The 24,328-nt window shown below is 36.3% G+C and overlaps 1 protein-coding gene across 2 annotated transcripts in view; it reads left to right on the top strand.

Annotated features, from left to right (window-relative positions):
- LOC128985449 (uncharacterized) overlaps positions 1 to 24,328 on the top strand; it is a 111,058-nt gene that overhangs the window by 51,383 nt on the left and 35,347 nt on the right. For both annotated transcript variants that reach the window (XM_054404935.1, XM_054404936.1), the window contains exon 2: positions 6,467 to 6,664. In XM_054404935.1, coding sequence (XP_054260910.1) covers positions 6,485 to 6,664 — 180 coding nt within the window. In that variant the 5' untranslated portion in view covers positions 6,467 to 6,484. The remainder of the gene's footprint in view (positions 1 to 6,466; positions 6,665 to 24,328) is intronic.

Here is a 24,328-nt window from a genome sequence, read left to right as displayed (position 1 = left end):
CAAAATACTTTTGATCCTTTTTAACTAGATAAGCTTAGTTTAACATACACACATAGTTTAACAAATGTAATGCTAGAACAACAACCAATGCTACTATGTGTGGTGGATGTGACCAGTGACTTGACATGGCCTCAGCCCGAGGTCGCTATGTTGACCCTGCAGTCGCAGCTGGATGCATCCTACTGTCACACTGTACGTCCGGTCACCTTCGCATCTCACATTGCACAGACTATAGAGCATAGAGCGCATTGTGCCATGGTGTGCAGCTGGCGAAGCTGTTGGCAAATCTGTCATACATTTTGCACCGTAAACTGAGAGGATGGCATTAAAGTATGATAACTTGCAATCACAAGTACGTGACACGATCCATTCGTTTTGGACATTGGCATGGTTCGATACAGCGTTTTTAATCAGTTGATGTGTTGTTTTTATGAGGCGTGGAAATGAATAGTATGATTATTTGTGATTTACCATCTCTAAAATTTCGTCACTATTTTTGACGATGGCATGGTTTGGTTCAGCTGTTTAAAACCAGTTTATACAGGTTAAGTGGCGTAGTAAAACAAATTTAACGTATCTAAAGGTGTAAAGATTGTGAATATTAAAATTTTTCCAGCTAATATGGGCACTCTATTACATCTGACCAATTCCACGTTAAACAAAAAATACAATATTGCATCTCTGCAAAGAGTAGTTACATCATACATACATTATAGCTCTGTATAGCGCTGCCGTGTTACTGCTCGTATCGCACTAATGAGTCTAATTGGGTTTAATTAATTGGTGAACCATTAAGTATTTAAAGGTCATGTCCCAAGGTCATGAGCAACCAACACACATTGGGGATTATGCATGCGTTGCCGCTGCTTGAGTTGTTTTATCAATCCTGGTGTAAATTGAGTTTGAATCTACTTTTCGAAAATATAAAATGTGGATCCTATTTTCAATACTAATTACTTTTTGATTAAAAATAAGCCAATTGTAGCACTGATATTATGAATATTATTATCATAAATAAACACAAAAATCGTATACTCATTGTTAAATTTTGTTCGATAAGATATGCATTCTGTAATCAGCTCTTTAAAATTACAAAATATTCAACATTTACAGTTTCAATGTTAACATTATACTGTAGAGGTATGTAATATTTTCAGAAGTTTTTAGGTCTGATCTCAGGTCAACCTTGTGGAAATTTTGGCTCATTAGTGTCTACTCTATCCAACAACACTGAATTGAAAAATATGTAAGGTAGTTTTAGAGGAATTCTCATACAGAAACTCCTTATGGTAAAAGTTTGACTGATCCCTGAATAGCCTCCTTGTTCTAAAAAGCCACATCTGTAGGTCACGGCAAACGTTTTTATGATGACGACATAAAGTAATAATTAACTACAGTGTGATGTCTCATGTTTACATCTTGTATCCAACAGTTGCTGCGTTGATAAGTCATCGATGACTCAGCATCCGGTATTCTACGAAATGATGGGCTTGATAAGAACAGTAGCGTCCACACTTCTAACGAACTTGATTCTGAGGAAAACATCAAATAACTCTACGATGTCTCATCAAGAAGTAGCTTATAGATTACAAAATTAATTTTTTAACTTATGACATTTCCGAAAAGACTATTCAAAATGACTCCTGTACGAAATATCTCCAAACATTGGCTTATGAATCATGTAGTAAAATCACTATAATCGTGTTTTCGATTTCAAGCAAAAGCGAACTTGTTTCCTCATTTTACTTTGGGGAAAAAAATCGAAACTAAGTCACAGCTATTTCTTGGGACTTTGTTATCAGCTATCAATGTTTCCACATGATAAGGTTGTATGGGGTCCGCTGTACTCTGTTGACCCTATAACCTGTTTACAAGATCGCAGTACAGCCAAAGTGGGTCAAACTTGGTGCTAATTGATTGCTCAGAGAAAGCAAATGTTTTTGAGTCGATTTTATAGCTCGGCAAATATTTTGCAAGATTAGATTAGATTTGTGAGTTTTGAGAAGTCGGAGAGTCAGTGATGATACATATCATAGACGTAATTATTTTCATAATTTCCTTATTCTATGTGACAATGAAATTGCCATGAGTGTTATACTTGTACATAACAATAGTTTCAGGAATTTTAGTCAAATGTACTAGTAAACGTTTTGATGAGTATGGTGTATTGTTATTCCTCAGACAAAACTAGCCGCTGCACGCCAATCCTCTTGTTATTCCTGTCAGTCATCAGTTGGTATTTAGAAAAGAGCTTTGTAGTAACGTCGATCAACAGGTGTTGTATTTGTTGATCAGTCACGCCAAGGAATTGATCTTGCCAAAGCAATGCTTGTGCCACTCATAGTATTGGTATTTGAGAGTGTAGTAATGTCGAGCAACAGGTGTTCTATTAGTTTATCAGTCAGTCCAAGAGATTGACTTGATATCTACAAAGCAATGATGATCGCCTAGAGCTACCCTTGTATTTATGTCACTCGTCGTCTTTGATACTGATGGTTGTGAGAGTCCACTTTAGAAACGTAGATCAACAGAAGTGTTTGTGACAGACATTTTTGACCCCCAGGAACTCGTATTATTTTAATTTCTTCCATTCAAACTCTACGTGTTTCTGACTAAATGCCTCCTTAGTAAATGAGCTCGGTCCCCGCTCCCTGTGTGTTTTTAGCTGCCGGAATGATAGTGTTTTGTAGAGGGCGTCGGCGTGAAGTTTCACATCAAGACGGTTCTGACATCACTATTATTATTCTCAAGGCAATTATGCAAATTAATGAGTGGCTGGCTAGTTAGTGGTTGTTACCACCGTGCTGTGTTACATCGTTGTTTATTGCACCGATTGTAAGTAATAGTAATCCATTATAATTTAAACAAACAGGTTAAATCAATTAATGAAATAATGTAATGACAGATTTAGAAGAAATGTATGATAAACGTGTTTACTCACATGACCGTGGAAAAGTGGTTTTAAAGGTTGAGGTTGTAATGGTTCATTTCCTATTATCACGCTTCAATTGAAAACAATCCAGGCAATTTTTTTAACAATCGAATCTTACAAAGAAGATATTACTGGTTCCGAGATTGTAATTGCTAAACGACGGACATTGCATCCACGTTAACCTTAGGGAGAATACATTAATTGTTGTAGTTTGCTTGATTAAGGCTACATATTCATTAATCTTAGTCAATAGCTCAAATCGTCTATCTTCAATAAGAAAGTACTGTACCAAATTCAAATCCCCATTCAAGACCCAAGAATGAATTTGTAATTATGCTTATTTGCAATGTTCCTACAAATTATTATTTTTAGTTCTATAAATAATTGAACTCATTGAATAGCTAGCTACGACGTGACAATTTACGATGCTGTGTCACTCATACGAAGTCTATTAATTATAGAATCGTAAGATAGCAATAATGTAAACAGTAAATAAAAGAGATGTGCGAGAAAAGGGAATTAAAAATTGCAAATGTTAACATTAACCTTGTTCGCCCTTGGTTGGAATGTTGAGATGGTGATGGTTGGGGGTAATTTAGTATGGAAACAACCCGCGTTATCAGTGGACGGAATGTTATCTCTGTGAATCATCATGATGAGACATCTGACCAGTGTCCAGTGTACGACGCTCAGTTGGACAGTAGAGAAGTAGTGCTAGCGACAGTTGGACAGTATACTAGTGAGTTGTGTGAGTGTTTATTGTATTATTTTAGAATTTAGGATTTTCATGGCGTTCTGAGGAGAAACCTGTTGGAAATATTCTAAGGATTGTATCTTAAGTATTGTTTCATTTTTTGGCTTGTTCAACAACAAGTCCCAGGCACGGCGTGCGCTTGGAAAATATGCCACTGCAAGGTTTACACGTCGGTTTTGTAATGTATGGCACTTTTCATTAGAAAACTGCTCATTGAAAATCCCAACATTAAGAATTTATACGGAGGTTTAAATCTTATAAGTCAGTAAGTTAAATCTACGGTTTTATCTTTACTGAAGTTCAAGCAATTTTTGGTAGTCAAATTATGTATGGTGGCTGGTATGGGGAAAACTATTGATCAGTGAAGTTAATTAGCTGGGTGCTAGTCCCAAGTGCATCTTTTTCAGGGGATATGGCTGTCCCTTCTTCAATTATTGTGAGATTTTACAATAGTGTTAAATTTCCAAGTACTGTAAGAAATGCAGACGTGTGTAAAGCACTAAATGGAACCTTCTAGTACGTTTTCTGTGCTTCTAGCTAGAATCATAACCGTCAGATATTTCCAGTGCATATATTTAGGTTCAAGTACTTATGAGTCATATGACGTCAGAAGTCACTGACGAGGCGGACGAATCATACAATGCTGAGTAGTATTACTCGTCAGCATAGTCAGCACATCGGTATCAGTGATGGTTTTTGTAGTAGTGTGCATTCTAGGAAGTGCAAGTGTAGGTTGAACAACACAAGTGTAATGTTGTAGTAGAATCGTAGTGACTAGTTGTCATTAGTAATACAGCACCGAGTTAATTCGTCGACTGCAGTTTCATGGTTTAAAGGGTAGGCCTAAAGTAATATATGCAATTGCAAAACTACACATAAGAAAATTATGGGGGCTGTCAATTTATGTGATCAATGGTTCTATGGCGTGCAAGATGGGAAAACAGAAAATAACTCGGCAGATAGTATAATATTCTAGATTATTCAGTATGCTCTGAATTCAAATGAGCGTTTTAAAGTTCAAAAAAATAATTTAACCCTGTGAAATTTTTCATACAGACTCTTTGTGTAAACCCTCTATATGGTGCATACTAAAGCGAAACAATAATTGCAATAGAAATGATTATATAATTTTCTAAAATATCTTCTAAACTGCGCTATCAGTCGTGGAAAACATTGTAAGACCAGATGTAGTATTTACTCAGTATTATTTACACAGTAGTGTTATCTAAGAAGTGATTCAGTGACCTGTAATCACTCTTCCTTGAACCATTGTTTGTGACACGCTTTTCTAACTTATCGGTTATTTAATTATAGCCGAGGAATTTGTTTGTTTTGGTTCAGTGCGCCGATAAACCCGAGTCAGGGGCAGACTATTACCCGCCAAAAATGTCGTGGCGGTGTTTCTTAGCGGTTATCTGACTTAGTAGCATAACGTAGTCGTGTGCATATAATCAATGCTGGTAGATCAGCATAGAGATTTTAATGCAAGATTTCAAGTAGGCAATGCTCAAATAATTCATCAACTCCGAGAAACACCCAATTATTACCAAAGTATCGTTCATTATACAGTACTTAATTTTTTGCTATTTCAGCTATACTGTAGATTCCTTGTACCGTATCTGGGAAAGTATTCGACTAACTTATACAACCATTATAATGTTCACCCGAGTGTCATATTGCTCGGCGAATGCTGTTCAGAGGTAGGAATAAATATACCACACGTCAACGCAGCTTACTAAAGTCAGTGCATTTCTTTGTGTAAAATATGCCAATAAAACTTTAACCAATTAATCTAATAGTTAAAAAACAATACATACATTAGTTTTTATTTTAAAATGACTCAATACATATCGAGTTATACGGTCGAAACAAATCATAACCTCAATCATAAGTATTAATAGAAACCTTGCACAACAACCGCGCTGGGCTAGGGTAGGTACGGGACGAAATGAGACGGAGCAATGTAAACAAGGGTTTCAACCCTTCCCACTTGAAATGTTCCAAATCGTGTAAGCGGGAGATCCCTATATGCCCTGGTGATTGACAAACACGCTGCTGAATACATACAATCAGCGCTGCATAATAGGGCTGCCATGAAAGGTGGGCGATCTGAATAGTTTGGAAATGCAATCAAATATACCAAAAATATGATACATTGGGGTTGTCTCACTTAAGACCTTTAATCTGCATTGCACTGTTTAGACGTAAAAATAATTTGGCGCGGGGTTAGTGTATATATGCTTCAATTTTAAAATATGACATATGGGTACTCAAAAGTAAAAGAAATACCTTGGTCCTGTAGGTGTAGGTGAAAAACACACAGCTGGGGTTCGACCTCGAATATTGGAACAGAAAACGGTTTGCATACACATAAACAAATGACGTCACCGCCGGCCCGAATCTTGTACAAATAACCCTAATCTTTGGTTTGATCGCTTTTTAACAACAACTGTATTTAAATAATGACACAAAACATATTTACATTAGAGCCAGTGATACAATCTAGTTATGTTTATGATCCATGCTGTTTTCTGTTCCAATATCCGTGGTTAACCCCAGATGTGCAGTTTTAACCTACACCAGTTTGTCAGATGTGGCCGTACCTTTAAACGTCGACACAGCGGAACCAAGGCATAACTCCGAACGGCACAGCTCCGAAATATATTTTATATGTTTCTGTTTTCTAAGCAGTGCCTGACCCTACACATTTTTTCGGCACAATGCCGAGCACCGCACACAAAGTAGCTCCGGTGTTTTGACTGTGGTATTTGTTGTTACAGGACAGTGACAGTGAAGTGATGGGCGCCAGACAGAGTAAGAGGTCGGTGGACATCTCGGCGGCCACCAAGAAGGGTGAGGTGGAGGGCGGAGTGGAGGACGGCAAGCTGGAGAGGCTAGAGGAAGGTGATGTGGTCAAAGCTACACAGAACGGCACCGCGCCGCACGCGGAGAAAGAGCCGTCCTCGCCTGTCACAGAGGTAAGCAACTGGCCAACTAGCCATGGGTACGTCCACAATGCACGCTGGTTTTCTGAGTCAGACTGTCGGCGCCGATAGAGTCAGACTCGGCGCGCTTATCATCCCATGCTAGTAAACGTAAGCGTCCATAGTGCACCTGCGCGCCGATTTTCTGCGCGCAGGTAGTCTGACTCAGATTTTTACCGGAATGAATTGTTCATTCTGGTTTCAGACAACCTGCCTATATCGGACTGTTAATTTTAGTTTTTTTATTGAGTGTATAAATAGTTCATTACATTAACCATGGATATCGACCAATTGCCATCAAAAGTTCAACACGTTCCAGCAAATTAATAATTAATTAATAAGCGCATCAAAGTGCATAATTTAAAAAATATATATATAGTAACATTTTACCTTAAATTTATCTGCTGATTTAATTAAATTGTTTATAATATTACATTTTTACAAAATAAACAATTTAACTCACGGAAATAAATTTATTTAGCTTAGTGGGACACGCTAATTCAAGTTTTGTGATATTTTCCCCCGTTTTTTCCGAGCTTGTGCTCAATTGAAGAGGATTCAATAAAAGGTGTTCAAGCTCATTCTGAACATTAAAAAAGCCTGTTGTCGTCTGTAAGAAGTTGCGGGAAAATATGTAAGTATCCCTTAAATAGGTCTCAACACAGACAGGTACGGCTTACAACCTGCTTGCATTATGGCCACCCCATCGGAGTCAGACACTCGGCGCCGAAAATCTGAATCTGACTTCCTGCTTATACCAGCGTGCATTGTGGACGTACCCATATAAAACTTATCAGCTTGCTCTTCTTCTGCTTTCGTCGTCAAGGCTAATCTACAACTGTTACAACACTTGAATAGTATACTCAAAAGTCGAACTTACCCTGTGTAATCGAGCCCTCTCCACGTGTGAGAGAGGTGGTGATAAGGGGTTGTTGTCAAAACTGGTGATAAACTATAGTATCACTTTCGTTACAACTTTATTTGATTTCATCATAATTTACTATCTAGATCAATCAAAAACCGGCTAGTAGTTTGTCAAATTACCCTGTGTAATCGAGCCTTCGCTAGGTGGGAGAAAGGTGGTGATATGGGGTTGTTTTCAAATCTACACACAACTAGAGATAAACTATATTATCATAATCGTTACAGTTTCATAACATCATCCCTGTACTACCTTGGATATTGTACCAACGTTGACTGTAAATCCGGATATACAGTCAACTGGTAAAAATACTACTACCTTGAGTTTGTATTTTTTTGTGAAAGACTTAACACTTTTGGCGATTTTTCAAAATGAGGTTTAAAAGTACATAAAACTGTAGAACAAAAAATAGAAACCGGGATTTTCATGTCCGTGATATTTGAGAGTAATCTTTATTTTGTGCTGTTTGAATAATCCGATTTTAAGTTACCAGAGATATTGTTTATCAAACTCAATGAGTGAAACTAACCAGAAATAATGATTCTGGTTGTTGATACAACTCACCATTATTATCATACATCAAGTGATTCATCCCATGAATATTCTTTGTGGTTCTATTCCAGTTATAAAAATAAATATAATGATGAAGCTATAGTATATTTGTTTAGCATGTAAATTGGCCGCATCCACTATACCAGGCGCCAGTTACTGTCTTAACTGTACCTTCGTGTCCGCTGATTGTAAAAATACAAACTTGACGTGTAAATTCCCAGGTAATCCTCGCCTCCCTTGTGGGAAGGGGGAAGTTACTTTGGAGTCGGCTTTACTTGGCTTTTCACGTTTAAGTTTATGATTTATCAGCCGGGAATATTTGGTTCCGCACCAAGAATTTTGTTCGTTAAGAGTTTAATTTGTGCTTTAACTTGAAATTGCTTCTGCACTTCACATTTTAAGAAACAAAATTATTATGTATTTTTGTAGTAAACTTATAAATACAACAAAGTTTTTGTTTGATCTAGCATAACTATGTTCTTACGTAAGTTTGGGTTGCACATGTTTGCTCCTACTACAAGTTATTAAGGTAGAGCCGGCATACTTTCGTAATTCAAGTCCCATTTATCTTACGGTATACTATATGTATCCTTATTTTATGTTTTTAAAATATCCTTCGATTGACTGCAATAAGCATAAATCAATTTAAATGTCAACAGCTAACTTTGAAGGTTTCGAGCACATTTTAGTACTAGTTTGATTTTATACGTGTTATCGTAAAGATCTGTAAAATAGTTACGAGCAGAATCAATTTATTTGACTGTATTCGTGTTGCACTTAACATGAGTTTCTAGAACATTTGTGATTATGTATGCAGCTAATGTATATTATACACGAGTATTAATTTGGTATTCTAGTTCCTTCATTTCAAACTACACAAACCACGCTCGGTGTTAAGAACTGAATACTTCAAAGATAATAATATCTCTTATATTTTCAAGTAGACCTATTGTTTTTTTTATTTTTAAATGTGTTTTTAGTACTGTCGAAGCTTGGCGGTGCCTTGGTCGTAAAACCTTGAATTAATTGTTTATTAAAAAGCAGAAACTAACACGTGAATACACTTGACAATCAAAGGAACTAGTCAGTAAATGTAGTTCACTCGTGCCAAGATCCCAGCGTGAATTGCGTCTAATAACACCATGTTTGAGGAGCGGTGGGCGAAAAGGGGAACTTCTGCCCCCATTTGTACAGCAGTTATGATTCAAGTTGGGCAATAAAAAGTTTGGTCGAGTTCCGCTCAGTAAACAAATGCGCTGCACCACCCACTACTTGCAACTTGTAAATACTTCCGGTGACATTACCGACTTCCGGTCTGTAAAATACAATGAATATTTGAAAAGTTTTGCAGGCACAAACCGTTGTAAGTATGTAGCTGTCAGAGAAATCTGCGTAGACTAGAAAACTGTGTATTTTATCAGGGTAAAATCTCTTCCTATACATCCTCAACCAGGTTTCTGTGATAATCAATTTGGAGCTGTTTAATTTGCACTGTGTATTTTGTTATATTGTTATCATTTTTTTTTATTAATTGTTTGAATATTTATAACACTTGGGTATAAAATTGGGGTTTTAACAAAACTTCATCAGTCAGTTGTCGTTCAGTAGTAGGAGACTGCTATGGTAGTAGTGATGTTGGGTAATCGAATTTACACAGCTAAATAGTAAATGTTTACAACTAAAGTGGTGAGTAGCAAGTTTAATACTCTTATCCAACTAGTAGTCCAGGCAAATTAGATCAAATATAGGGTGTGCTCCCCAAAAAATCGTCTAAAGCTGGAAAGTGTTTTAATACCTTTCGGGGGTCCCAAATAAGACTCCTGTGAGTTTGCGACGGATTCTGACGTCTGCTTAAGTTTTGGGAGTCGAAAAACTATGAAAATTTTGCACGTTTTTCAGTTTTTCGCTTATAACTCCTAAATAACGAATCCTAAGGAAAATGTTGTTCAAAGGTGTCTTTTAGTGCATTGAATTCCGCGTCGATTGATGTTAAATACGTCAAAATCGGCCGAGCCGTTTAGCCGCTGTAGCTTTTCAAAGTTGGAATATTTTCATCAACATGGCCAAAAGGTTGATTATTTGACCAGTTTTCGGCTTAAAACTCCCAAACTCCTAAACGACGCATGCTATACAAAAATGCACCTGTAGTTAGTTTGGAAAACACAAAATTCTGCGTATAATGTTTTTTTTTTTATTAATCAATAACGGCAATTGATTGTTACGTACTTTGTATGGACGCCATTTCATTGAAAAAAAGTATTAAAGTTAAAGTTGGGAAATTTTAATAAAATTGGTAACAACATAGATCCTGTCCTTGAATGGATTATGAATTATTGTGTTATGTTATTATAGTGGTTTATTCCATGATGGTCATCTAGAGGTTTATCTAATAAGGTGTGATGAGAGTAAGACCCCCTATGTAATTTTAAGTCTAATATTGTTGTCTGAGTTTCCGAAAATTCTAGGATTCATCCCAACCACCCATTATATACGATCTATCCCTGTATTCATCTTTCAGTTTTTGGCTTACATCTTCTAACGCATGCTATAGAAAAAAATGTTCCTGTAGTTAGCTTAAAGAGCATAAACGTCTGCGTAGAATGTTTTCCAATTCATTAAGATCGGCTTCACCATTTAACCGCTATTGATTGTTAACACTAGATCAGATGCTTGTCAAGTTTAAAATCTTACCATTGAAATCTGGCAAACAACCAGCCTAATTACCAAAAACATAGGGGATATGGCAGTGAATCTATCCACTAGTGTGACGTCATGGATCGTACAGCATGGTCTATGAACAAGTAAGTGCTCATGAGGACAACATCTTACTGTGGAGAGCTTTTTCCGAGATAGGGGAATCAATGATGTGGACCTAGCCCGATGGTTCGCTGGCAGGCCCATCGCAGTGAATGCTACCCATCAAGTTAAGGTATATTGTGGGATCACCTCTTCAACATATTATCAGCAAGTTGACAATATAAACTCCACTGATACGGTGGGATCAAAAAGAAATTCATCAAATGGTTCCAGTGTCACGACCCATTTACTGAAAATAGTTCGCTCATGTCAATCAGCTCAGCAGTTATCCCATATAATAGCATCAACGCGAGATATGTATAAAGCATAATGGAAAGGCACAGCTTGCAAGAAAATCGTAAATAGGCAAGACTATAATGACCATAAACTGTGCAGAAGTGGTGACATTAATCGCGAGCTGTGATGGCAACAGCAAAGGTTAAAGAAGAATCTGCCCCCTCAGTCAACACGTGATATTCCACATTAATCCAAGCCTCAATTTGAATCATACTTTGGATTAAAAATCGGTTCGTACCTACTAGCGCAGTTTGATGAAGAAAGCGTGATGTAGAAGAGTCGAAAATCTAACTATTCATGTAGCCTAAAACTACTCATGCTGTTTACTCCAATCAATGTGGATCTCACTGTGTTCTGACGGGTTACAACGCTTGGCGAAGTTGCAGAAGCAGGTTGGCCCTATACATGGTTGGGAACAGAACATATCCAAATCAAGTGAGGGTTGGTCTCTTCTAGAGGACACTTTCAACTAATTTTGACTTTTATTCTAACAAAAGGGGCTGCTCATCCACCAATCCTTTAGAGCTCATTTAAAATTGTACTTAATTCAGAGAGATAGGTATGGAAAATTAACGTCAATGGGTTAACTCCCATCACTACGGCTAATCCACCGGTTCGACAAGAACTTTTCAACTCCGTCTACCTATCTCGACCATCGTGTACATGTTAAAAAGGTTTACATTTTCTCGCTCCATATGAAATGCAGGGATATAATGCACCACTGTCTGAAAGACTTGCAAGGGACACGATTATCTCAATTCGATATCTGACGAAAAAGATGGTACTGAATGTCACCATTTGTGGCTAGACCAATAAGAGCAAAGAATGAATCCTTATTCTTAAAATTCCAATGGTGAGAAGTAGAAAAGTTATATGGTAAAATCTACGAAAAATCCCAATTGTTTTTTTAAATAGGCTAAATACATAGTAAAACTATGTACATCCGTCCTGTTATCATCTTTCGTTTATTAAGCTAAAAAATAAAATTTTTGCTATATTTAATAAAATCTTTCTCGTTGTAATATCTTATTATATATTAGAATCGCTTAACATCATTCCGGAGTGTCCAGAGATGGGATCGTATAAATGGGAGCTTAGGACGAATCCTAGAATTTTTGTAACCCCCTCAACAATATTAGATTTAAAATTGCATAGGGGGTCTTGCTACCCTTCCTTTCACACATTCTTGGATAAACCTCTGGATGATAACCATGAAATAAACCACTATCTAGTCATTCATAATCATAATTCTACGCCGAATTTTCTTTTGTCCAAACTAACTACAGGCGCATTTTTGTATAGCATGCGTCGTTTAGGAGTTGTAAGTCGAAAACTGGTCAAATAATCAACCTTTTGGCCATGTTGATGAAAATATCCCAACTTTGAAAAGCTACAGCGGCTAAACGGCTCGGCCGATTTTGACGTATTTAACATCAATCGACGCGGAATTTAATGCACTAAAAGACATCTTTGAACAACATTTTCCTTAGGATTCGTTATTTAGGAGTTATAAGCGAAAAACTGAAAAAAGTGCAAAATTTTCATAGTTTTTCGACTCCCAAAACTTAAGCAGACGTCAGAATCCGTCGCAAACTCACAGGAGTCTTATTTGGGACCCCCAAAAGGTGTTAAAACACTTTCCAGCTTTAGACGATTTTTTGGGGAGCATATGTCTAATTTGCCTGGGCTATAGTGGAAATTCAAAATTGTGTCAATAGATGTGTCAATGCGTAACTATCTTATGATGGATGAATCGCTAGATAAAGATTTTTCTAGTCAGTTGATTTTAGCTGGATAGCGAAGTGTAAATGTTCGCCTCCTAATCAGTAGGAACCGAGTACGATAATGTTAAAAATTAGTTGCTTTTTTGGTAATTTGGACCCAGCATTTCTTGATTATTAAGCTAGTGATAAAATGGTCCTGGATATTTTACCATTCCCATTAAATTACGCACCATGATGTTTTAGTGACGTGTATTCATATAAATTTAGTCCAATCAATTCAGCCCCAAAGTGGGTTGACTCGTAGAGAGCCGGTCGACCACCTCAGCCAGGAACCGCTCTCCATCTCTCTCAGAAGTCAGATATCGTATTGCCACTGTTGCAGCTCCTATGGCTCTCTCGAACATATACTACGCATACCTACACTTTATACTGAACTGAATGAATTTGCCATCAAACCTCCCATTATACGAGTCTATTGTATTGTTAAAAGATTGTACTAATAATGCTTAAAGATTCACATTCTTGTTAAAAGTTCAAAGTTTTATTTATTGTATAGTATATATGAGGCTTAGCCCTAAAATCACATCATTGATCTTCACAAGAAATATGGTTAAGGATAATGGGTTTTCGATAATCCCCTATAAGGGAAAACATTTTGATGTGAGAAATGTTGTTTGTGGATGTTGCAGTGTCAAAAACTTTTTGCAGATCTTTCTATGAATGTATTTAAGCTAAGAATTCTACAGTGTCATGATATTTTTGAGGATACAATTTGAATAATTGTAAAAGTCCCTTTTGAATCTACAGTACCTGTACTAATACGATTAAGAGATACTATTTCATAATGGTACTCAAAGTGCTCTTGAAAAAGGACAACATTTTGTTTATGTTGTAGCGGAATCATATTGTGTAGGTTCATTGTGAATAAATCATATTTATTAATTGTATCGGTTTTAAAGTTTTTTTCTTGTTTGGTTATGTAACAAAAACTGCTGTATCATGGAGTGGTCGATACATTTGTCTTAGTCTTCACATTCCTTAGAAACTATGTAGAACGATTTTATTGTTTTCACAATGCTATATTGATTTCTCCAGTATTTCTAATTGGAATATTTGAGCCATGACATAAACTGTAATTAATATCCCATTCCGACGATAAGGAACGGAAAACAGACTTGACGATTCCAAGACGTACTATCATATATCAACACGATTATAGCCAAACAAACAGACCCTTGTGTGGGTTGACACTTTGGTCCAGATAATATTTACAGCTAGAGACCCATGACATAGTTTACTCGGATAATTGATTACCATGTGCTTATCGTAGCTTAGCCATGGATAGAGGACAAATTATGTTGTTAATGTACGAAACTGAAACGTTTATCTTTAAAACTATTTTTGACTTGATTGTGTATATTTTTGACAGATTTCCACCGCACCAACCAAAACTGAAGTCAATTACTGTACACCATTCTCTATTATTCACTCATGTAGGATATTCGGCTTGTCGGCAAGTTATCGCTTTCTCATAAGTAGGCTACACTTTCTTATTTACCGATACTACCGTTAATTTTCCCATTAAGAGCTCAAAGTTGTATACTAGCGATGAGCGAGAATCTAGCAATATTTGAATTAATTATTTATTTACCTTCTAAGCAAAATTTTACCCTACCTAATTTCAAAGACTTTTCACAAAGAGTATCAACTTAAAGCCAATTACAAATCCTTTCATCCCCTATCACAGACTCGATTGGTTTAGCCCTGCTAACATCCCGCTTCACTTAGCTTGTTGGTGAATTATCGACAAAAGTCTATTATGATCTCCGTCTCCGGCTTTCCATCGATTAAATGAATGCGTTTCTGAATCACAATGACTAAAGATCGTGATGAATTGAAGCTGCCAACTGGAATTCTAAATCTTTTCATTTCGTCTAGACGCTAATGAAGTGAACGAAATTAATGCTTGAATTTAGTATAAACCGCGAATACTCAGATAAATTAACTCATTTGAAAATAAAGGAATTTTTATTAAAATTCTTTAATTTATATAGTTTATTTGGATTTTACAAAGTGAGTTAAATAGGACTTTGACTTAGGAAATTAACCTTTTTATAGACTTTGTTGGTACTGTATCGTCTATAAAATTTCATACTATAGATCTATGTGTGACAATATACTAAACCATTCCTGTTAAAAACTACAAAACTAGGGAATTCTTTTTTTTAGATATTTACATAGAGGGGGGACAGTAAAACGATTCTAGGTTTTTCTATCTTGACGTCGTCTTGTTGCGTATTTTCGGAATTTCCACGTATTTTCTGTTGATTGAGTAATTGGCCTTTAAATATAGGCTATTGTTTTGTATTACCTACCTACACGATTGTGCTAAAAGAAGCAATGAATGGTATAGTGATTAAAAAAATATTTTTAATCCTTAATGAAAGGCAAATCTAGCTTATGAAACACAGTATTTATTTTTTTACGCAAAGTAAAGGCTAGATAAAATACATTTTAGATACGCACTACGCACTAGACACAAGTACTGTAGTTGGATAGAGCACGTCACCCTGGGTGTCGGCGAGGGTTGAAAGTGTGCAAAGTGCTTGTACACGATACTTTGCTTATCTGATAACAGACGAGAGCCTAAAAGGCGTGGTCCCTCCTCCCGCACCCACCCATCCTACCCTTACAAGGGGTTGTGAGGTGTAAGGCGCAGATCTACCTCGGATAAGACTTTAATTCAATTCAAACGTCATTGATTTAGTGATTGATGCGGTAGTTCCGTTGTGTCGATGGGAAATTACAATTCTTCTGGCTGATTTTGGAATCCAGTTATGTTTGTGGGCTTTTAATACCAGACTTTAAAATGTTAGCTGTTATTCGTAATTTGGGAAAGCTAAAAATATAGTTTACATGTTCGTAGACGGGGATTTATTATTCCATTGACGTGCCTATCAGCATCATGATGTAACTTGCTATCAGCACGGTGGTTGCTGCCGCCGCACGCTCTAATGATAAGGCCAATGTCGCGCTGATCACTGATAAGCCACGCCGAGTTGACCCCGGTGACCTTGGTGCTGATAACGCCGGGTCACCATTGTGTTGTTGCGGTTTCAAGGTCATCGGTAACCGTTGGTGGACTCGCTTACCAGGCGTTGTATGATAATTACTTTTTTTTGTGGAAAATTTAAATCGTCGAGGTGGTGAAAAAACTTGTGAACGCTTTATAAAAGCAGTTCGGTATACTTGTTTCACTCTGATCATGCAAAATGCAATGTTTTAAAAGATTGGCACTAGTAGGCGGCAAATTGCTGATTTGAATTAATTCTTGTACTCGTTTGATTTAGGTATATGACGCTTCCTAACTACAATTAACAATGGAACATGTAGTTTTCACAAATAAATTTCGTTAACTGTTTTATACTCTTCACACAAACAATAGACACGTCGTAGACACCTTTATAGAAATCTGTACGAATACATTAATTTGGCCATTTCAGTGTCCTAATAATGTCATCGCATGTTAACAATACATTCACCCTTTAGAAATTGTGTCACCATCACATGATTTGCATGTATTCACTCTTAATGCGTGTGACCCATAAATTCTTTTTAGAAAAAAATACTCCCCGGCCTCAAATGAAAGAATTTGTGGCAGTAGGGCACTGAAAAACCTCCCCTCATTTGTGCAACATGCACATGCATACATGAGCTTGTTAAATCGAATTCTTCGCAATGTTTTACCTCTGCGTGTAGGGCCTAAACCAACAATTTCAAGCCTTATGACACTGGTATTGCGTGGTTGAATGAATGCTAATAGATAGTGCCTCCTTTTCAAATCTATTGACTTACAGGATGTTTCTATAAAAATGATATAGAACTAAAGATCAGGCCATCATCATCATCTCTAAAGATTTAGGTACTTATTTTCACATTGTTTATTTCAAAGTTCTTTATCTTGATTGTTAGTGTGCATTTGTTATAATTACAGCTATACATTATGCAGAGTGATTTCATTTATTTATTTATATTTTCCATTGACGATAGGAAGGTTAATACATTTTTAAATTAAGTTAGTGAAACTTCCCGAGATTTTGTATATGAACTAGAGAAGTTCAAACTGTATACATGTTTTGTTAATTTTTATTAAATTACTCTATGTAAATACCATATGACAGCAGCAGGTCCGGGTTCTACAGTATTGTCTGTTTACATAAGCCTTATCGAACGTATGATTCAGTGTAACATGCTACACTTGTGGCAGCAACATGTTTCCAAGGCCGATTTTGTGCTGTCTGCTTGACGTCGGTTTGGCAACGATTGATTCATATTACTCCCAGTGACCTAAAATTGAACTTACCTAATAAGTCAGGAAGCTATTTTACGATCCTCGTGTTCATGGAGAGGGTTGTATATTGAGAATGAAGGTATTGTCAAATCCCAGTGGTATTTAGATTCAAGTGTTCAACGTGTTTTTTTATTATTTTCAATTAATTGTTTTTAGTAGAATAATTTTATCATTATCAATAATTGAGATGAGGAGGTCTACCCAGTTGGTGCGTATTTTAACCCAAATATGAGTGAAGGATGGTGTGGGTAGGATGGTGTTAGATGATTTGGGCTGTACCGAAACTGCCACGACGTTTTATGATCATAATCCATACCGAAACTGCCACGCCAATTAGTGAGGATTATAAGGGTGTTTTTGAGAATGCTAGAAACACTGAAACTGCCACGTCGGATTCCTCAGGAAGGGGAGGTTGGTTTGGCAACGTGCAGGGAGAAACGGGAATGAGAATATCCCTCACTCATCACAGTGACGATTTTGAAACACAACACTTTACTTTGCTCATAACTTAGTTAAATGCTTTTCATGTCACTACTTAAAAGACGCCATACTAACTTTGTACTTATTTAAATCAAGTATCAATAGAAAATCCATTTAACTACCGATGAAGTCAGAAATAATTAAATAATATGTTCTAAAGGATTAAGATTGCAATTGAATGTAAAATGTTTCTTACTACCCAAATGTATTATATGAATGCTCTTAACCCGTTATAGTGAATTAATGGGGTTAAAGAACACGATAAACACATATTTTATCATTAGATTTGAAGTTTTCAGTTTATAAATATACCAAGGTGTAGGTAGGCATCGTCAAAATTACACAAGAAGAAACATAATCTAATGCAAATAATAGCACAGCAGGATACGTGACCTGAAGTATAAATAAAACACAATTGTGATAAAGATGTTGATCATATTTGGCGAATTTATTGATTTCATCCTATACTATTAATATTTTGCAAAAAAAAAACACTTTTAACCTCGCCGTAGCAGTAAACCCTAGGTATTTGTTAAATCTAATGTTATTTAAATGGGGAATAAATATGTCTTGTTTATGGACAATTTTTTGTAAGTCTCCAATCAAACAAATTGAAATTCACTTTGTGTGCAGGTTTGCTGCGGGCTGCGGTGGAGGTAATGTATTTAGAAATGAGCTGGGAATACCATGAAAACATGCTTTTCAGCAATGAGTTGGAAATACTGCGCGCACTGCGTTCCAATTGTCTTAGGAATTGGCGTCGAAGTATGAGATCCTTTGTGATGACTAGAATACACAGAATTGAGTTCGAGTCTGTCCAGATTTTGTTTAGTACGAAATACAAATAAAATACAAGACTAGGCCAAGAAATATACAGATACAATTATACTTGTATACATAAGGTGAATAATGTGCAGGTTTACATTAATAATACCAGATAAAAACTTCAAAATTGATAAGTATACATTTTAGATAAGGTTGATAAAAAATAAATCCTAATTAGCCTAGGCTACTTGTAGTGATAATTCAGGGTCACCTAATTCTGCCAACCTAGCAACCGGGAATAGCACGTGAATTTTAAGTATCAGGAAAAAGTCCATGAGTTGTACTGAATTTAATTGTCTGTATTGTTTTGTCTGTATTGAATGTAGTAAGACACCGGGAAATAAAAATGGTCAAATATTTGCCGTAAAATCCACCCGAAAACACAGAGCTTACACGTTTTGCGTAATCGAAAAACGCCATTGCGAGAGACTACTGTAGAAATGACCACGAATATTGGCGCAATATCGATATATCATCACACACTAAGCCGCAAGTGCAAGATGATCATTAATTTTTCGAAAAATAGTTACGGGTGTTAAAATGATCGCTGGAGATGAATACGAATGTTGCCGCAATTGTGAAATCATCACCGGTCATCATCATTGCTGTCGTAGTTTACCATCACAGTTATTTCTACGTATGATCGCTAGAAATTATCACGGATTTGGCCACGATCGTAACATACGATCTTACGCCGATTCTTCATTTTTAGGCGTTTAAGTAATAATCTCGGTCGTTTCTATGATCACAGAAAATTGTCACGGTTGTTACGCCTGGTGGGAAATCAACACGAATTTGTTTCACATAAGTCATAAGTCATAAGTCATAAGTCATTTATTCAACCAGATTTACATAGTTTACATGCATTGGTTATGTCAATTATATTAAGTTAATACATAAAATATATCAAAAATTCCTTATACTACATGCCATAGCTATTTACATTTGGTTTACATTTTAATTTTAATTTTTTATTTTTTTATTCATTCATTATGCCCATGACTGCCCGTCAGCAATAAACTCACGGACACGGTAGTAGCATTTAGATATTAGTAATTTCCGAAGATTTTTCTTAAAAATGACAGGGTCTGACTCAATTTTTAGATGTTTCGGCAAAGCATTGAAGAGCAGGATTCCGTTATAATATTGATGTTTCTTGAAAAAAGTTGTAGAATGCTTAGGTATCTGGAGATTGAGGCTGTTTCGCAGAGAATATGGGCAAGATCTGGGAGTTGCAAAGATAGAGAAGTTGTTTTTCAAAAAAGAGAGTGTTTCAAGAATGTACAAGCAAGGAAAAGTTAAAATACTTGAACACAAAAAGAAATCTTTACAAGAAGTTCTTGGACTGATTTTAAAGATAGTTCGAATTGCTCTCTTTTGGAGTCGAAATAAAAATCTAGTTCTATCATTCTCGCATCCCCATGTCGGTACTGCGTAGACCAAATGAGGGAAGATGACACCATAATAGGCTGTCAGAAGGACATTCTGATCGGAGAAATGTGATAGTTGCCTTAAAAGGAAAATGCCAGACCCCACTCTCATGCATACATTGTTGACATGGTCATGAAATCTGAGGTTTTTGTCTAATATTAGACCAAGGAATTTTACGCTGTCCGAAGACTCAATTTCTACATCGTCTAGAAGGATGTTTGTAGAAGGATTGCCTTGGATTGAAAAACGGAGCAATTCAGTTTTTTGGGGATTGAGGTTCAGTAAACTGGAGTCAAACCACTGCTTAATATTATTTGCATCAGTAAAAGATTTTATTTCCAATTCCTCGGCAGTTGAGCTAGACAGGGCTACAGACGTATCATCCGCAAAAAGGCAGACCTCCCCAGCCTCAACACTTGAAGGCAGTTCATTTACATAAATCAAGAACAGCACAGGACCAAGGACAGATCCCTGGGGAACCCCACAAGTGACGATGTCCCGAGAGGAGACAAAGGGTCGAGCACACCCAGAACTGTCAACTCCTCTGACCTCAACAAACTGCTCCCTCTTGTGGAGATATGAGGAGAACCAATCCTGTGCCAGCCCTCTCACCCCAATTGAATCCAGTTTAATGAGAAGTAATTCGTGGTTTACGGTATCAAAGGCCTTGCTCAGATCAAAGAAAAGCCCTAAAGCCTTTTCTCCTGAGTCTAGAGCCCGTACTACTTTATTTATTAGGGTAAACATTGCATTAGTTGTTGATTTTCCTTTTACAAATCCAAATTGATTCTTAAACATGACATTATTTTTTTCTAAAAATTGTGTTAATCTTATAATTACTACCTTTTCAAATATTTTAGATATGGTTGAGACTAGAGTTATGGGTCTGTAGTTATCACACATCGTTGGTTTGCCTTTTTTAAACAATGGTTTCACAACGGAGGTCTTTAGTGAGTCAGGGAATATTCCTGTTATAAATGAACTGTTGATTATATTTGCTAGGGGTTTAGAAATTAAGTGACCAATTTCTTTAATAACATTAGGTGAAATTTCATCAGCTCCAGAAGATTTTTTGTTTTTCATTTCTTTAATTATTTTTAAAATCTCGTTCTCGTTTGTTTTATAAAGGAAGAATGAATCTCTTACTGAAGTATTGGCATTTAAACTGTGGACTCCTTGGGATGTGCCGCCAACTTTCAAAAAAAATTTGTTGAAAATCTCAGCAACATCAGTAGGATTTTCTACTTCTTTACCACTATCATTTGTAATCTTAATAGGTTTATTTCTACTGTCCGTACAATTTTTGTTTTTCTTTATTATTTGCCATATTGCTTTGGATTTGTTGTCAGAGTTATTGATGTCTTTTAATATCTGGGCCGATTTTAGTTGACGAATTTGGTATCTATATTTCTGTTTCATTCTTAAGTAATACTGTCTCATGAAGTGGCTCGAGTGTAGGTCCTTAGTTTTTATATGTAATTCCCGAACAGTTCTTCCTAACTCAATAGTGTCAGGTCCAAGAATTATTTTCCTCCTTTCCCTTGCTTTTTTGTTATTCATTATCATCTTTGGAAAAGCGATGTTAAAAAGGTGATTTATCGTGTTCTCAAAAACTGAGTATTTATCATTTACATTATGTACTAGGTAAACTGATTCCCAATTTTCATTTTCTATCAATATCTTAAAGTATTCTTTAGCAGCAGGCTAAAGAATACTTTAAGATATTGATAGAAAATGAAAATTGGGAATCAGTTTACCTAGTACATAATGTAAATGATCACATTTTCTCATGTTTAATTAGAATGAAATGAGACTCGGTGTATGTTTTTGCATATTTATTTAGTAATATACCTCAATTATAAATTTCATTTATTCACATATACAGGGCTGTGCAAACGTATGGACATCACCAGTTAACTTTTTAATGGGTTACGCCAAGAAAACAAAAGTCTGTACACGTCTCTATATCACGCAAGTGAACTTTTTGTTGTATTCAAATTTTGTTCTTAAACCAAAAATGGGTTATTTTGGTGGCCCCATCGAGTGACACCTCATATTAATAGGCCATTAGTCGAAGAAATATATATCGAAGAAAAAATATCGACAAAAACTAGATGTCTCTATCTAAACTCAACCCACTACAGTGACTGAAGAATGGTACGCGTTAATATCGTTTCAGTTACTGTTACTCGTTGTTATATATAATATGTGAAGCATTTTGCTCGACATCCTCCCCGATTTTTCTCTAGCAAAACCACTTATTAACACCACACTTTGTATAACAAAACGGTAGCCGTCTACTAACAACGCCGCGCCCTTTCTCTTCGTTTCAAATATCTTATCCTCCATCGAAAGACTATCAACTAAGTATAACTAACACACCAACACCCTTACTACTAACTCTCTGAAGGATGGCACAAAACTGTTGAGAAATACGGAATTTGAAAAATATTACATGAGTCAAGCTTATAGGAGGGCATTCCACTGAGATTCCACGTGAACGCCCCTCTGCAGACCATGGTTGGGTACAGTATTTTCTTGGGCGAATAAAACTATTTTTGAATATTACAGTTTTACAGTATTATATTAGTATTTGATCACCTCTCGTGTAATTAAAAGCGTCGAACAGATCATATAAAATGCAGTGTTATAAAAGTGGTAAATGAAACATAAAACTTGTTTCTTAGTGGTAAATAATTATTCATTTATGCAAATATATTCTCAAGAGACGGAATAAATACATATAAAGTAAATACTCTAACAGTCGCAACACTAAAAACTTAAATTAACATAAAATAACTCCTAAAATATAAATACGAAAGGGCAAATCAATCACTTATTTTTCCAATCAACGTATTATTGTGAAAGAAAAGGTTAAGACAGAAATGGGAATTTTGAGTCTCCCGTTTCTCCCCGTCTATCTGGGGAATCCGCCGTGGCAGTTTCAGTGTTTCTAGCCCTCTCAAAAACACCCTTATAATCCTCACTAATTGCCGTGGCAGTTTCAGTATGGAGCATGATCGTAAAACGTCGTGGCAGTTTCGGTGTCCCCATGATTTGTGTAGCCCTGTCCACTGTCCAGTGTCCAAGGACAGAAACAACAACCTCTTTCTTCAGTTGATTTGTATTATTTTACTTTAAGTCAAGTAAATGATATATACAGTACTGTATGTGTATTGCACAGATGTATGCATGTGTGTACATTCTGAGTCACCAGTGTTGTTGTGGTAGATTACTTGATAACATGTCTCACCTGATAGGTTTGTTTGCGACGATAAATAACTAGAACATACTCGTATTGACCTATATTATAGAAACAAGGAAACTCTACAAGGTTGTGAAATTTGCAAGAGTCATTTTTATTGATGCAATAAGGTTCAGATTGTAAATGAGGATAAGAGATGCATGTCTCGTCATTGTAACATCCAGGTCAAATGCAATTAACACTGCAACTTTATTTTACGTTTTTAACTAGCATAACTGAAATATTGTAACCCTTTTCAACTTACCAGACGTAGGCCTGCTCTAGTATGAGGTCTTGTTCTACAATAGCCTCGGTACATCGATTAAACTTAACGGTAAACGTGTTGTTAGTAGTAATTGCAGCTGCTCGGATAGTTCCAGTCGGTCGGACCGTACGATAATTGACCGTCATACTTTACTTCATGTAATCAGTGCAATCTCCTACACTCGCTCTCTACTTACTTGGGGCCGGAGTAATGTAACAAGGTATCATAAGAAACGTCACCAAGTAAAAATAATTTAACTGGGTTGTTGCTCCTTGAAATTTGCTCTAATTTGCGAAATCAGTACAATCACTACTTGCTCACAGACCATACAGTTACCGATCGTAGAGTTAACTTAATTTTATTTGCCTTGGTTTTTTGAAAAGCGCAAATATTTATTTAAGGAAAATCTGAATGTGACAGATTCTTGTAAAGTTGATCATGGCAGTTTTGACGATCGATGAATGGATTGCATTGTACTGTTAAGGAGATGCTCCGGCAATAATTTAAATAGTCATAAATATCAACTGAGGCGGGCTATCAAGCTAGGCTATCAGACCGGAAGTAGTCATATCAGTTATCAGTGCTCCATATTAGACGGTATAATGCATGCGACTCGTGCCCAGCAATCAGTGGCGCAATTCGTTTATAGGCTACATCAGACTGCTTCAGTGTTATTCAGTTATACACGGAATCTGTTTTCATTACAACGCGAGTTTTATTTCATGCAGTATTTATATCCCTACAATGTTTTACAAACACATGTTTCGTGTA

Source organism: Macrosteles quadrilineatus, unplaced genomic scaffold, assembly GCF_028750875.1.
Source record: "Macrosteles quadrilineatus isolate MER2022 unplaced genomic scaffold, UCM_ALF_1.0 Scaffold_2__2_contigs__length_208266976, whole genome shotgun sequence".
NCBI classification, from domain to species: Eukaryota; Metazoa; Arthropoda; class Insecta; order Hemiptera; family Cicadellidae; genus Macrosteles; species Macrosteles quadrilineatus.
The sequence above is the reverse complement of the archived record's forward strand: the minus strand, read 5'-3'. Positions and strand labels throughout refer to the sequence as shown.